This window comes from Aotus nancymaae, unplaced genomic scaffold (genome assembly GCF_030222135.1).
Source record: "Aotus nancymaae isolate 86718 unplaced genomic scaffold, 86718_ANA_hifiasm-v0.15.2.pri h1tg000049l, whole genome shotgun sequence".
Lineage (NCBI taxonomy): Eukaryota > Metazoa > Chordata > Mammalia > Primates > Aotidae > Aotus > Aotus nancymaae.
In genome coordinates this window covers 26,486,212-26,500,557 of record NW_026988463.1, presented here as the reverse complement: position 1 = coordinate 26,500,557, position 14,346 = coordinate 26,486,212, and the positions used below count along the sequence as shown (strand labels likewise).

At 51.8% G+C, this 14,346-nt stretch overlaps 1 protein-coding gene across 1 annotated transcript in view; it reads right to left on the bottom strand.

Annotated features, from left to right (window-relative positions):
• Positions 1-14,346, bottom strand: part of RABEP2 (rabaptin, RAB GTPase binding effector protein 2) — a 17,509-nt gene extending 3,163 nt beyond the window's left edge. Inside the window, exons 1-8 of the mRNA XM_012464602.2 lie at positions 14,276-14,346; positions 13,578-13,790; positions 8,910-9,067; positions 5,333-5,443; positions 4,898-5,248; positions 2,395-2,490; positions 2,197-2,295; positions 766-921 (exon numbers count right to left, since the gene is read on the bottom strand). Coding sequence (XP_012320025.2) covers positions 766-921; positions 2,197-2,295; positions 2,395-2,490; positions 4,898-5,248; positions 5,333-5,443; positions 8,910-9,067; positions 13,578-13,790; positions 14,276-14,336 — 1,245 coding nt within the window. The 5' untranslated portion in view covers positions 14,337-14,346. The remainder of the gene's footprint in view (positions 1-765; positions 922-2,196; positions 2,296-2,394; positions 2,491-4,897; positions 5,249-5,332; positions 5,444-8,909; positions 9,068-13,577; positions 13,791-14,275) is intronic.

Sequence of the window (14,346 nt, the reverse complement as noted above, 5' to 3'; positions counted from 1 at the left end):
GGAGTGCAGTGGCACGATCTCAGCTCACTGCAACCTCCGCCTCCCAGGTTCAAGCAATTCTCCAGCTCCAGCCTCCCAGTAATCCAGCTGGGATTACAAGTGCCCGCCTCTATGCCTGGCTAATTTTTGTATTTTTAGTAGAGATGGGGTTTTGCCATATTAGCCAGGCTGGTCTCGAACTCCTGACCTCCCCACCCACCTCGGCCTCCCAAAGTGCTGGGATTACAGGCGTGAGCCACCGTGCCTGGCCCCGACTAATTTTTGTTGTATTTTTAGTAGACACAGGGTTTCACCATGTTGCCCAGGCTAGTCTCGGACTCCTGACCTCAAGTGATCTGCCTGCCTCAGCCTTGCAAAGTGCTAGGATTACAGGTGTGAGCCACTGTGTCAAGCTAATAAGCCATATCATTGAGAAATTGAGTCGACAAAGGCCAGGCATAGATCCATGATGGCAGCTTGCTATGAACCAAAGATTATGATGAATTTGATCTTGTGGCTCACATGTCACTTAAAAATAGCAAACCAACCAAATGATTGCTTGCTTCCTGCAAAGCATTCTGTTAACTCCTTTTCTCTTGCTGCCAACACTGGAAAGGGCGTATGGTCCCATTTCTCAGATGAGGAAACTGAGCCTTAGAGAAGGCAAATGAATTGGACAAGCAAATAACACAGCAGCCTGGCTAGTCCTAACCAACGCTCAGCTCTGCCTGGGGAGGAGGGGACCTCATGGCAGGCCCAGGCTCTCAGTGCCCACACTCAGCTTACCGACACGGAGCTGGGCAGTGATTCCTCCTCGCCCTGCTCCTGCTGCAGGCCCTGGGGGGCTGAGGATGGCGGCTGCTCGGCCTGGAGTCCTCGGTTTTCCTCATTCAACCGCTTTACCTCGTTGTGAAGGCACTTGTGGGTGGTGACCAGCTCTGCCTGGGGACGGACAGTTAGTACAAGACAATGAGGACAGGGCGTCTCCAGTCCCTAGGAGGCCAAATCTTGAATCCTCCTCCCAGACTGACAGCGAGAGAGCCCACGGCCCCTCTGCTCCTGAGCAAGGAAGGAGCACTTTTTGCTACCAAGCTCTTTAGACACCCCTGTCCCTGCTGACTCGGAGGTTACATGCTGCTGCCAGAGCCCAAGGGGGTATTTATTTGGTCCATATATATATATACACACACACACACACACACACACACATATATATTTAAATATGTGTATATGTGTACAGATATGTGTGTGTCTGTGTGTAAACATATATATATATATATACATATATATATTTTTTTTTTTTTTGAGATGGAGTCTCCCTCTTTCACCCAGGCTGGAGTGCAATGGTGCGATCTCAGCTCACTGCAACCTCTGCCTCCTGGTTTCAAGTGACTGTCCTGCCTCAGCTTCCTGAGTAGCTGAGATTATAGGTGCCCGCCACCATGCCCAGCTAATTTATGTATTTTTATTTATTTACTTATTTATTTTTTGAGATGACGTTTCGCTCTTGTTGCCCAGGCTGGAGTGCAATGGTGCGATCTTGGTTCACCACAACCTCCGCCTCCCGGGTTCAAGTGATTCTCCTGCCTCAGCATCCCGAGTAGCTGGGATTACAGGCATGTGCCACCACATCTGGCTAATTCTGTAATTTTAGTAGAGATGAGGTTTCTCCATGTTGGACAAGCTGGCCTCAAACTCCTGACCTCAAGTAATCCACCTGCCTCGGCCTCCCAAAGCGCTGTGATTACAGACGTGAGCCACCATGTCTGGCCTAATTTTTGTATTTTTAGTAGAGATGGGTTTTTGCTGTGTTGGCCAGGCTTGAACTCCTGATCTCAGGTGATCCATCCACCTAGCCCTCCCAAAGTGCTGGGATTACAGGCGTGAGTCACCTCGCCCAGCCTGATTTGCTTTTAATCCTCATGACTCTGCAAACTAGGCCCTGTTATGTCAATTTTACAGATGGTGAGGTAGAGGCTGGGAGTCTGGGATTAGCTCAATATCAAACAGCTCTGTGTGGCTGCAGGGGCCCTGTTCTGGCCATGGCACCAGCTGCCCCATAACCCTCTTAACCTACCTGGCACTGGCTCCAGGGTGCGGCCTGAGCAGCTGGGGACAGGACAGGTGTCTTGACTCCCCACATGATCCCCTCCACCACATGCAACTGATTCCTGCTGGACTTTTCGCCCTTCTCCCCTGGGGCCCCCAGGTACTCACCATCTGCAGTTGCACTCGCTCCTGGGCCTGGCTCACGGTCCCCTGCAGGGTCCGCAACAGCTGCTCTGAGTTCTGGACCTGGGCCAGGAGCACCTGCATCTGGGTTGGAGGGAGGGTGAGGGTGAGGACAGGCGGATGTCAGGGGGTGGCACGCAGCCCAGAGGCCCGGGTGGGGCTGCAGCGGCAGCAGGGACCCACCTGCTTGGCACAGTCCTCGTTGCTCCGTCTCAGGCCCTCTTGCAGCTCGTCCCGCTCGCGGCTGACGCTCTCCAGGTCCTTCTGCAGCTGTCGGCCCTGCCACAGACCCTGCCTTCAGCCTGCATCTCCCAGGAACTCAGGCCCCCTCACCGCACTTCTCGTGGCCTGCCTCTGCAGGGAGGCATCCTCATCGACACAGTCCCTCAAGTTAGAGGCCCAGGTATCCATTCTCTTCCCTTCACTCCCCCACCCATCAGCAGGCCCTGCTGGGTCTACCTTCGAAGTGGCTATGCGCAGTGGCTCACGCCTGTAACCCCAGCCCTTTGAGGCCAAAGCGAGCGGATCATTTGAGGTCAGGGATTCAAAACCAGCCTGGCCAACATGGTGAAACCCCATCTCTACTAAAAATACAAAAACTTAGCTGGGTGTGGCAGCAGGACGCCTGTAATCTCAGCTATTCAGGAAGCTGAGGCAGGAGAATCGCATAAACCTGGGAGGCGGAGGTTGCAGTGAGCTGAGGTCATGCCACTGCACTCCAGCCTTGATGACAGAGTGAGACTGTCTCAAAAAAACAAAAAACAGGCTGGGCGCAATGGCTCATGCCTATAATCCCAGCACTTTGGGGGTCAAGGCGAGTGGATCACCTGAGGTCCGGAGTTCAAGACCAGCCTGACCAATATGGTGAAACCCTGTCTCTACTAAAAATACAAAAAAACTAGCCGGGCATGGTGGCAGGTGCCTGTCATCCCAGCTACTCTGGAGGCTGAGGCAGGAGAATCGCTTGAACCCAGGAGGTGGAGGTTATAGTGAGCCAAGATTGGGCCGCTGCACTCCAGCCTGGGTGACAGAGCAGAACTCTATCTTAAAAAAAAAACAAAACAGTGGATTCCACATCTACCCATTTCTTCCTGTCTCTGCACCCATCCGCTGGTCCAAGGTACCATGTTCTCCCATACCAGAGTCCCAGCCTCTTAGCTTCTCCTGTGGCCCCTATCCCAACACAGGCCCGCCCAAGTAAGCTTTCTTTTTTTTTTTTCCCAACTAAACTTCCTTGCAACTAAACACAATCATCTGGCTAAGTTCCAGCTAGATGAGCCAAGGGCAACTTCCCGGACAACTCTTATTTGATTATTACTTTTTTTTAAGACGAAGCCTCGCTCTTGTCGTCCAGGCTGGAGTGCAATGGTGCGATCTTGGCTCACTGCAACCTCTGCCTGCTGGGTCAAGTGATTCTCCTGCCTCAGCCTCCCAGGATTACAGGAGCCTGTGGCAGGAATTACAGGCGCCTGCCACCATGCCTGGCTAATTTTGTATTTTTAGTAGAGACGGGATTTCGAACTCAGTTCCTTGTGCCCCGGTCTTTAGGCGTGCCTCCTCCCACCATCTGGGTTTTAGCTCCAGCTTAAGCCTGGGTCAGTCTTCCTCACCGCCAATCTCTACCCTATAACCCTGTTCAGTTTCTTTTTCGGGGCATCTCCCTGGTTGACAAGGTCTTCCTCATGCATCCATGTGCATTTTTTTTAAAGCAGCTTTATTGAGTTATAATTTATTTACTATACAATTTACCCACGTGAAATGTACAACTCAATTTTTTTTGTATATCACATTATTATTATTATTATTATTATTGAGATAGAATTTCACTCTTGTTGCCCAGGCTGGAGTACAATGGCGGGATCTCAGCTCACTGCAACCTCTGCCTCCCAGGTTCAAGCGATTCTCCTGCCTCAGCCTCCCTAGTAGCTGGGATTACAGGCATGTGCACCACGGACAGCTAATTTTTGTATTTTTAGTAGAGATGGGGTTTCTCCATGTTGGTCAGGCTGGTTTCAAACTTCTGACCTTGGGTGATCCATGCTGGCCTTCCAAAGTGCTGGGATTACAGCCATGAGCCACCGCACCCGACTTTTTTTTCTTTTTTTTAAATAGAGATGGGGTTTCACTGTGTGGGCCAGGCTGGTCTTGAACTCCTGACCTCGTGATCCACTTGCCTCAGCCTCCCAATGTGCTGGGATTACAGGCGTGAGCCACCTTGCCCGGCCCTTGTTTTTTTTTTTTTTTTTTGGAGACAGGTTCTCACTCTATGATCCAGGCTGATGTACAGTGGCATGATTTCAGCTCACTGGAGCTTCCACCTCCTGGGATCAAGCGATCCTCCTGCCTCAGTCTCCTGAGTTACTGGGACTACAGGTGCATACTTGGCTTTAAAAAAAAAAAAAAAGAACTTTTGTAAAGAGACAGAGTCTCACTGCGTTGCCCAGACTGGCCTTGAACTCCTAGCCAAAAACAATCTTCCCACCCAGCTTCCAAGTGGCTCGCATGGCAGGTGTGACACTGCACCTGGCCCGTGTTCACGTTTACACCTGCCTGCCTTCACTAGGATGGGCCTCTTCTCCCTGTGGAAGCTCTAGCTCTAGCTCTGGGTCTGAACACAGGCGGTTGGGAGGAAGCATCCAGCGGAGAGAGGGACGGTGCACCCTGCACCCCTGCCCACTCCACTCACCTCCATCTGCAGCTGCTCCCACTGGGTGTCTGGGACAAGCTGGTAGCCAGGAGGGGGCAGGTAGATGCCTTCGGGAACCAGGGTGCCCGTGGACACCAGTGAGGCCGTCTCTTCCTGCTCAGGGCTCAGGCCCTGGCGACTGCGGGGCAGGGAGGCGCTGCTGCCAGCCCCACCGCCAAGGGAGAAGGAGGAGATGGAGGCGCTGTCATCACAGTTGTGGGCAAAGGCCTCAGCTGCCGGACCCCCGTCTCCGCTCAGCTCCTCCAGAGGCTCCAGCGGGGGTGATGGGTCCCGGGACAGGGGCAGCAACTCCGTGGAGCCGTGCAGGGAAGGGGCATGCTGGGGACGTCTCTAGGGAAGAGGGCAGGGACAAGGCTGGGGGGCCAGGGTCCTCTGGCATCCTTCCTTCCCCAGTGCCCCCAGTCGTGCCCTCACCTGGATCTCCTGAATCAGCTCCTCGGCCCTCAGCAGCTTCGCCTTCAGCTCCTCGATCTCCTGCTCCATGGGCAGTACGATCTCACGAAGCTTCTCCGAGTCCTCGTGGGCCTGAAGGGAGGCAGGTTTGGCAGCAATAGCTCCCCCCTCCCGATTGCTGGAGCCCCAGGCCTGTTCTGAGTTTCCTCTCCAAGCATGGCAGCTCCTCCCTAGAAGACGTTGTCCACTCCAATTCCAGAGATGAGAACACAGAGATTCTAGAAGCTTCCATGACTTGCCTCAGGGCATAAGGGCGAGGATGAAGGTCACAACCTCTTCCTGTGGCCCATCACTCACCATACCTTCCTTCCCAATACCCATTTATTCTTTTGTCATAGAACTTTACCTTTTTTTTTTTTTTTTTTTTAAGAGATGAGATATCAGCCGGGTGTGGTGGCTCACACCTGTAATCCCAGCGCTTTGGGAGGCTGAGGTGGGTGGATCACCTGAGGTCAGGAGTTCGAGACCAGCCTTGCCAACATGGTAAAACCCATCTCTACTAAAAATGCAAAAATTAGCCGGGCATGGTGGCTCCCACCTGCAATCTCAGCTACTCAGGTGACTGAGGCAGGAGAATTGCTTGAACCTGGAAGGCGGAGGTTGCAATGAGCCAAGATTGCGCCACTGCACTCCAGGATGGGCGACAGAGTGAGACTCCATCTCAAAAAACCAAAAATTAAAAAAAAAGAGATGAGGTCTCGCTCCATAGCCCATGCTGTGGTGCAATCTCGGCTCACTGTAGTCTCTACCTCCAGGACTCAAGCCATCCTCCAGCTTCAGCCTCCTGAGTAGCTGGGATTACACACATATGCACTGATGGGCTAATTTTTGTATTTTTTGTGGAGGCAGGATCTTGCTATGTTGCCCAGACTGGTTTTGAACTGTTGGTCTCAAGTGATCCTCCCACCTTAGCCTCCCAAAGTGCTGGGATTACAAGTGTAATTCCCAGCATCTGGGTTGGGATTACACCAATGCCCAGTGCACCTCACAGTTTTAGTTGGGCATGAGGCCTAAATCCTAGAATACCACCCACATTTCTCAGCTTCCTTACAACTAAACACAAGCATCTGGCTGAGTTCCAGCTACTGAGATGGAGACAGATGAGCCACAGGCACCTTCCAGGACAACTCTTTATTTTATTTGTATTATTACTTTTTTTTTTTTTTTGAGACAGAGTCTCATTCTGTCCCGCAGGCTGGAGTGCAATGGCATGATCTCAGCTCACTGCAACCTCTGCCTCCCGGGCTCAAGTGATTCTCCTGCCTCAGCCTTCCAAGCAGCTGGGACTACAGGCATGTGCCACTACACTGGGCTAAGTTTTGTATTTTTTTTAGTAGAGACGGGGTTTCACCATGTTGGACAGGCTGGTCTCGAACTCCTGACCTTGTGATCTGCCCGCCTCAGCCTCCCAAAGTGCTGGGATTATAAGTGTGGGCCACCGCGCCCGGCCTCTTATTACTTTTTTTGAGATGGAGTCTCGCTCTGCTGCTCATGCTGGAGTGCAGTGGTATGATCTTGGCTCACTACAACCTCCACCTCCAGGGTTCAAGCAATTCTGCCTCAGCCTCCTGAGTAGCTGGGATTACAGATGCCCGTCACCATACCTGGCTAATTTTTGTATTTTTAGTAGAGACTGGGTTTCACCATGTTGGTCAGGCTGGTCTCAAACTCCTGAGACCACCCACCCCAGCCTGAATGATTCACCCACCTCAGTCTCCCAAAGTGCTGGGATTACAGGCATGAGCTACCACCCCTGGCCCAGGACAACTCTTTAAAGGAAGAAGCTGTGCCTTTCTTTATTCTTCCTTCTCCTCCTTCTTGCTGGCTGGAATGTGGACATGACAGCTGGCACTCAAGCAGTCATCTTGGACCATGAGGCAATGTGCCACCTATGGCAAAACAGCAATACAGGAGGAGCCTGGGTTCCTAACAACTTGTTGAGCCGCTATACCAGTCCTGGAATGGCTACCTCCGGACAAATTTCTGTCCCATTTAAGCCACTTTTGTTTTGTTTTGTTATTGAGACAGACTCTCGCTCTGTCACCCAGGCTGGAGTGCAATGGCATGATCTTGGCTCACTGCAACCTCCGCCTCCCGGGTTCAAGCAATTCTTCTGCCTCAGCCTCCCAAGTAGCTAAAACTACAGGTGCCTGCCACCACACCTGGCTAATTTTTGTATTTTCAGTAGTGATGGGGTTTCACCATATTGGCCAGGCTGGTCTCAAACTCCTGACCTCATGATCCGCCCGCCTTGGCCTCTCAAAGTGCTGGGATTACAGGCATTAGCCACCGTGCCCAGCCCAATCCACTGTTAATGTGGGCTTTCAATCACATGCAGCCAAATCTCATCCTAATCGATTTGTTCTCCCACACTCCCATCACCACCACAGAGCTGACCTGGGCAATTTTTTTTTTTGAGACGGAGTCTCAAAAGCAGTGATGGAATCTCAGCTCACCACAACCACCACCTCCCAGGTTCAAGCAATTCTCCTGCATCAGTCTCCCAAGTAGCTGGAACTATAGACACGCGCCACCATCCCTGCCTAATTTTTGTATTTTTAATAGAGACGGGGTTTCACCATGTTGGCCAGGATGGTCTTGAACTCCTGACCTCATATTTTCCCACTTCTTTTCAAGCTTAAGATCCTGCTGACCTTGAGCAGCCAGCAGCCTCTACACATCTCCACTAGTATGTCCCACAGGCTCCTCTAACTGTAGACAGTCAAACAAAACCACTCAGTATGCTGTTCTTCCTACCACGAGCACTCAGTCATCAAGAATGGCCCTGCTGGCCACTAGTTGTTCAAGGCAGAAATCTGCCAATCATCCCTGTCTCCGTCACTTCTCACTTCTAGTTCATGCCCTTTCTACTTCTTGAATTACTCAAAATCTTCTCAAGAAAGCTCACTTTAATCATCCAAATCTCTCTTTTTTTTTTCTTTGAGATGGAATCTCACTCTGTCACCCAGGCTGGAGTGCAGTAGTGAGATCTCAGCTGACTGCAACCTCTGCCTCCCGGGTTCAAATGATTCTCATGCCTCGGTCTCCCGACTAGCTGGGATTACAGGCGCCTGCCACCATGCCCAGCTAATTTTTGTATTTTTTAGATTTCACCATGTTGGCCAGGCTGGTCTTGAACTCCTGACCTCAAGTCATCTGCCTGCCTTAGCCTTCCAAAGTGCTGGGATTACAATGAGCCTCTGCACCCGGCCGAGAGGTAGCAATATATTACCAAGAGGTAATATATACCGGGGTAGTTAATAACATTAAGAATTTTTTTTGCTACCCTTAAGTGTAAGTTCCCTTCCCTCTATGCAACTTAAGTTTGGAGGTCAGCAACCTTGGTCACCCACTAATAAGGGGCAAGCCAGGACCCTACGGAGCACAGAGCCAATCTCTCAACAACACACGGTAACTCTGTACTATTCCAAGGGTCACTACTGGGTTCCCTGCACCCCATGACCGGGGAACAGGACATCCATAATCCTGAAAATCCTTCTAAATCCCAGGGCAGCGGGGAAGCCATCCCCACCCCAACCTTTTCCATCTGCTTCTCCAGGGAGTCCAGGGGGTGGGCCCGGGACAGCAGCTGCTTCAGGCGGCCCAGCTCCCGCTCCTTCTCCTCACAGTCCTGCTGCTGCTGCTGTCGCTCCTGCTTCAGGGCGGTGATCTGGGCTTCATAGCTGCTGATGGAGTCTGGCAGGGTAGGAAGGGCGGGGAAGAGGAAGGGTCAGTGAGCCGGCCCTGCCTGTGGGTGAGCAGGGGACTCTTGATGCACTGACTCTTTCTGTGAGACTGCACCATAGCGGTTGCCACGGCAGGCTTTGCAGAAATTGACCTGGGCAATCACTCAGCCTCTCAGTGTGCATCAGTGTCCTTAGGTACAAAATGGGGAAACTACTTATCACCCTTCTGGTGGCTACAGATTAGATGACATACCTGAGATAAATATTGTACAAAACAATAAAAATAGCCACACGCCTGTAATCCTAGCACTTTGGGAGGCCGAGGTGGGTGGATCACGAGGTCAAGAGATCAAGACCATCCTGGTCAACATGGTGAAACCCCGTCTCTACTAAAAATACACAAAAAAATTAGCTGGGCATGGTGGCGCGTGCCTGTAATCCCAGCTACTCAGGAGGCTGAGGCAGGAGAATTGCCTGAACCCAGGAGGTGGAGGTTGCGGTGAGCCGAGATCGCGCCATTGCACTCCAGCCTGGGTAACAAGAGCGAAACTCCGTCTCCAAAAAAAAATAAAATAAAATAAACAAAAATAGATGAGATGACACAGCCCTTTCTCTGGTACACAGAAGACGTGATACTGTTCCTATTAATATATACTAGGAACAGTCAATATTTAAGAACGGTTAAGAATTTTTTTTTTTTTTGAGACGGAGTCTCGAATGCAGTGATGGAATCTCAGCTCACCTCAACCTTCACCTCTCCGGTTCAAGCAATTCTCCTGCCTCAGCCTCCCAAGTAGCTGGAACTATAGGCACGTGCCACCATGCCTGGCTAATTTTTGTATTTTTAGTAGAGATGGGGTTTCACCATGTTGGCCAGGATGGTATCGAACTCCTGACCTCATAATCTGCCTGCCTCAGCCTCCCAAAGTGTTGGGATTATAGGCATGAGGCACCATGCCCAGCAAGAACAGTAATTTTTTGTTGTTATTATTATTATTATTTTGAAACAGAGTCTTACTCCGTCAGCTAGGCTAGAGTGCAGTGGCACAATCTTGGCTCACTGCAACCTCTGCCTCCCTAGTTCAAGCGATTGTCATGCCTTAGCCTCCTGAGTAGCTGGGATTACAGATGCCCACCACCACGCCTGGCTAATTTTTGTATTTTTAGTAGAGACAGGGTTTCGCTGCATTGGCCAGGCGGGTCTCGAACTCCTGACCTCAAATGATCCACCCACCTTAGCCAACCAAAGTGTTGGGATTATAGGTGTAAGCCACTGCTCCCAGCCTTATTTATTTATTTATTTAATTCTTGAGAAAGGGTCTCACTCTGTTGTCCAGGCTGAAGTGCAGTGTCACAATCAAGACTCACCGCAACCTCAGCCTCCTGGGTTCAAGCAATCCTCCCACCTCAGCGTCCCTAGTAGCTGGGACTACAGACACACACTACCACGCCTGGCTAATTTTCGTATTTTTTGTAGAGATGGGGGTCTCACCATGTTTCCCAGGGTGGTCTCAAAATCCTGAGCTCAAGCGATCCTCCCGTCTCAGCCTCCCAAAGTGCTGGGATTACAGGCATGAACCACCACACCCGGCCTTTAATCATAATAATAAATATGTATGCTGAATCAGACTCTGAGCTGGGCTCTGGAAATACAGAAATAAACACAAAGCCTGCCACCGGGAGCTCAGAGTCCAATGAAGATGGCAGCTGTGGCCACAGTTAGGATGCAGTATGGGAGGAGAGAGGTAGAGGAAAGGACCCTTCCTGGGCTTGGGGATCCCAGAGGAAAGAGCCCTCACTCTGCCTGCCTGGCCAGGCAGGAGAGGACACTGGTAATAATAATAACAACAGTAACAGACAACAAAGGAGGGAAAGGATGCATGAGCTAACAGGACCAGTATGAGCAGAGGAAGAGTGGCTGGCGTGGCTGGGGCATGGTGGCGTATGTTGGAGGGGTTGGAAGAGTAAAGGCGCCCAAGGAGAGACACTGGAAAGGAGGAGAGTGGCAGTGGGTGGCTCCCAAGGTCTTGAATGCCACACCAAGAGGTTTGGAACTTATCCTACAGGTCAGCAGGAGATGGAGGTGATGTTGGCTAGAACATAGACTTTTTTTTAGGGAGTCAGGGCCGGGCACGGTGGCTCATCCCTGTAATCCCAGCACTTTGGGAGGCAGAGACAGGTGAATCACCTGAGGTCAGGAGTTTGAGATCAGCCTGGCCAACATGGAAAAACCCCGTCTCTACTAAAAACACAAAAATAAACTAGGCATGGTATTGGGCACCTGTAATTCTAGCGACTTGGGAGGTTGAGGCAGGAGAATTGCTTGAACCCGGGAGGTGGAGGTTACAGTGAGCTGTGATTGTGCCATTGCACTTCAGCCTGGGTGACAGAGCGGGACTCTGTCTCAGAAAAAAAAAAAAAGAGAGTCAGGATCTCCCTTTGTCACCCACGTCACCCAGGCTGGAGTGCAGTGGCGCAATCATACTTCACCACAGCCTTAAACTCTTGGGCTCAAGTGATCCTCCTGCCTCAGCCTCCCAAGTAGCAGGGACCACAGGCACTTGCCACCATACCCAGCTAAGGGTCTCATTTTGGTGCCCAGGCTGGTCTCAAACTCCTGACCTCAAGTGCTCCTCCCAGCTGAGTAACCTGCACATGTTTTATTTTTGGTAGAACGTGGTCATTTTTTGTTTGTATTATGGATATTGATTTATTATTGTACACTAACAGTAGAAGCAAAGGCTCAGCTTGCAGGCTGCTTGGTTTCAAATCTTCGGCTGTTTTCCAACTATATGACCTTGGGCAAGTTATTTAAACTCTCCGAGCCTCAGAGCTTCCTCTGTAAAATGGAGATGGATAATAGCTCCTACCTCACAGAGTTTGTTATGAAGATTAGTTACTCATAAAGCATTTAGCTCAGTGCCTGGCACACAGTGAGTGCTCAAAACATGCTAGCTGGTTGGATGCAGTGGTTCACGCCTGTAATCCCAGCACTTTGGGAGGCCAAGGCAGGCATATCATTTGAGCTCAGGAGTTCAAGACCAGTCTGAGCAACATAGTGAGACCCTGTTTCTACAAAAAACTAGCCAGGCATGGTAGCATGCATCTACAGTCCCAGCTACTTGGGAGGCTGAGGTAGGAGGATCTGCTTGAGCCCAGGAGGTAGAGGTTGCAGTGAGCCGAGATCACACCACTGCACTCCAGTGTGAGCGACAGAGCAAAACTCTTACTGACTCAAAAAACAAAACAAAACAAAAAAAAGCTAGTTATTGTTATTATTTAGGACACACCTGGTTTTCCTTATACAGTAGAGATAATAAGTTTCCCTTAATAAATGTATGTAAGCTTTTAAAATGTGGACCTATTTAAAGAACAAATATTAAGTAAACAGCAGGGTAAGTTATACAAAGACATGACTACACTGCACAGGCACGTGGATCCTGAAATGCGGGAAATACAGCCCCGGAGAAGTCTGCAGCCAGGAGTGGCTGTTAGAAAGGGAAATCAGGCCGGGCGCGGTGGCTCATGCCTGTAATCCCAGCACTTTGGGAGGCCGAGGCGGGTGGATCATGAGGTCAAGAGATCGAGACCATCCTGGTCAACATGGTGAAACTCCATCTCTACTTAAAATACAAAAAATTAGCTGGGCACGGTGGCGCGCACCTGTAATCCCAGCTACTCAGGAGGCTGAGGCAGGAGAATTGCCTGAACCCAGGAGGCAGAGGTTGTGGTGAGCCGAGATCGCGCCATTGCACTCCAGCCTGGGTAACAAGAGCGAAACTCCGTCTCAAAAAAAAAAAAAAAGGGAAATCAAATGGTGGGAAGGGAATTTTAGGAAGTTTATCTGGAAGCCGGTGACAAGGCCAGACTATAGAGGGAGATCTGTGAGAAGGTTGGGACGATAGTCCAGGAGAGAGCTGACAAGAGCCCCACTACAGCAGGGGCAGAGCGGCGGGGGCAGCTCTGACATGTATCAGAGGCTCTGGCTTCTGCTAGAGGAAGGTGAGTAGAAAACAGGATGAGCAGCTGGGGCATCTGGGGCTAGAGGAGCAAGTACAGAGAATGTGAGGCCGAGGGAGGGAAGCTGGTGCATGGCGTGGAGTGGAGGGAGTGTCTGGGGAAGGCTGGAGAGCAGAGCATTAGACTCATAGAGACTGGGCCAGGCCTGATTCTATTTCCCAGAGGCCCAGACTAAAAGGAGGCTGGTTTGGGGAACTAAGAAGTTTCTCACTCATCTTCAGGGTTGATCAATCATTAGTAAGGGACAAGAAATGACATGGGGCAAGGCAACAGATAGAAGCTGGGAGCTAAAAGCTGTCTGACAGAACTGCTGCTATCACATGGAGTGCCTCTATGCAAATTTTAAAAGGGCAGCCCTTCCTCTGGGCCATAGTCGTGCCCTGTGCTTAGGCAACCTTGCTAACCTACCCCATAGCTTATCTGTGCCCCTCGACCCTTTTCTCGTCATGCACTTCCCAGTATGGGGCTGAAGGGGAGTCTAGGTGAGACCCCCGTCTCACCTTTCAGGATGGCCTGCAGCGAGGCCACCTCCTCTTGGCACTGCCGCTGCACCGCAGCCACAGCCTCGGCCTTCGTGCTCTCGCTCACCTCCGCCACAGCCTTCATGGTCTCCATTTCTGCCAGGGCGCCTGCCAGCTCAGCCCGAAGCCGGCTGAGTTCACCTGACTCGGCCTCAACATTCGCCCCTTCCTGGGGCTGGGGGCCCTCCAGTGCTGTGGGGGACAGGGATCAGTCTCTCTTCCTTTCTCTTAACACCCCAGGCCACCTACCGACTTAACAAGTCCTGCAACCTAGTACTGTTGCCTTCACCTGGGGCCGCCTTCACCTAGGCCCGTCCCGCTCACCTGGCCCTGCCCCTGCCCCGCCCCCTTCCACTCGCTCCGCCGGGTGCTGCCTACCCATCTCTTCGTGGTTGCCAGTTTCACTCAATCCTCTGTGCGCTCTAATCCGGCCCTGCCCTTCCAATGGCCACGCCCCTTCCTCACTGGGCCCCCACCTCGCACCTGTCACAGGCCCTACCCTTTGAATTGCCTGGCCACGCCCCCTTCGCCGGTGGCTCTGGGCCCCGCCCCCTTTCGCGACGGCGTGGCCCCGCCCTTCCTCCATCTCCCCTCTCCACCCCCCCATCCGCAGGTGGCTAGCTCGGCCCCGCCCCCAGTTTCACCGCTCCCCACGTGCACGGTCGCCCCTCACGTACAAGCCCCTAGCCGCCGCCGCCGCTCATCTTCGCCCGCGGCCACCGGCGCAGCTGCCGCCATGGCCTCAACG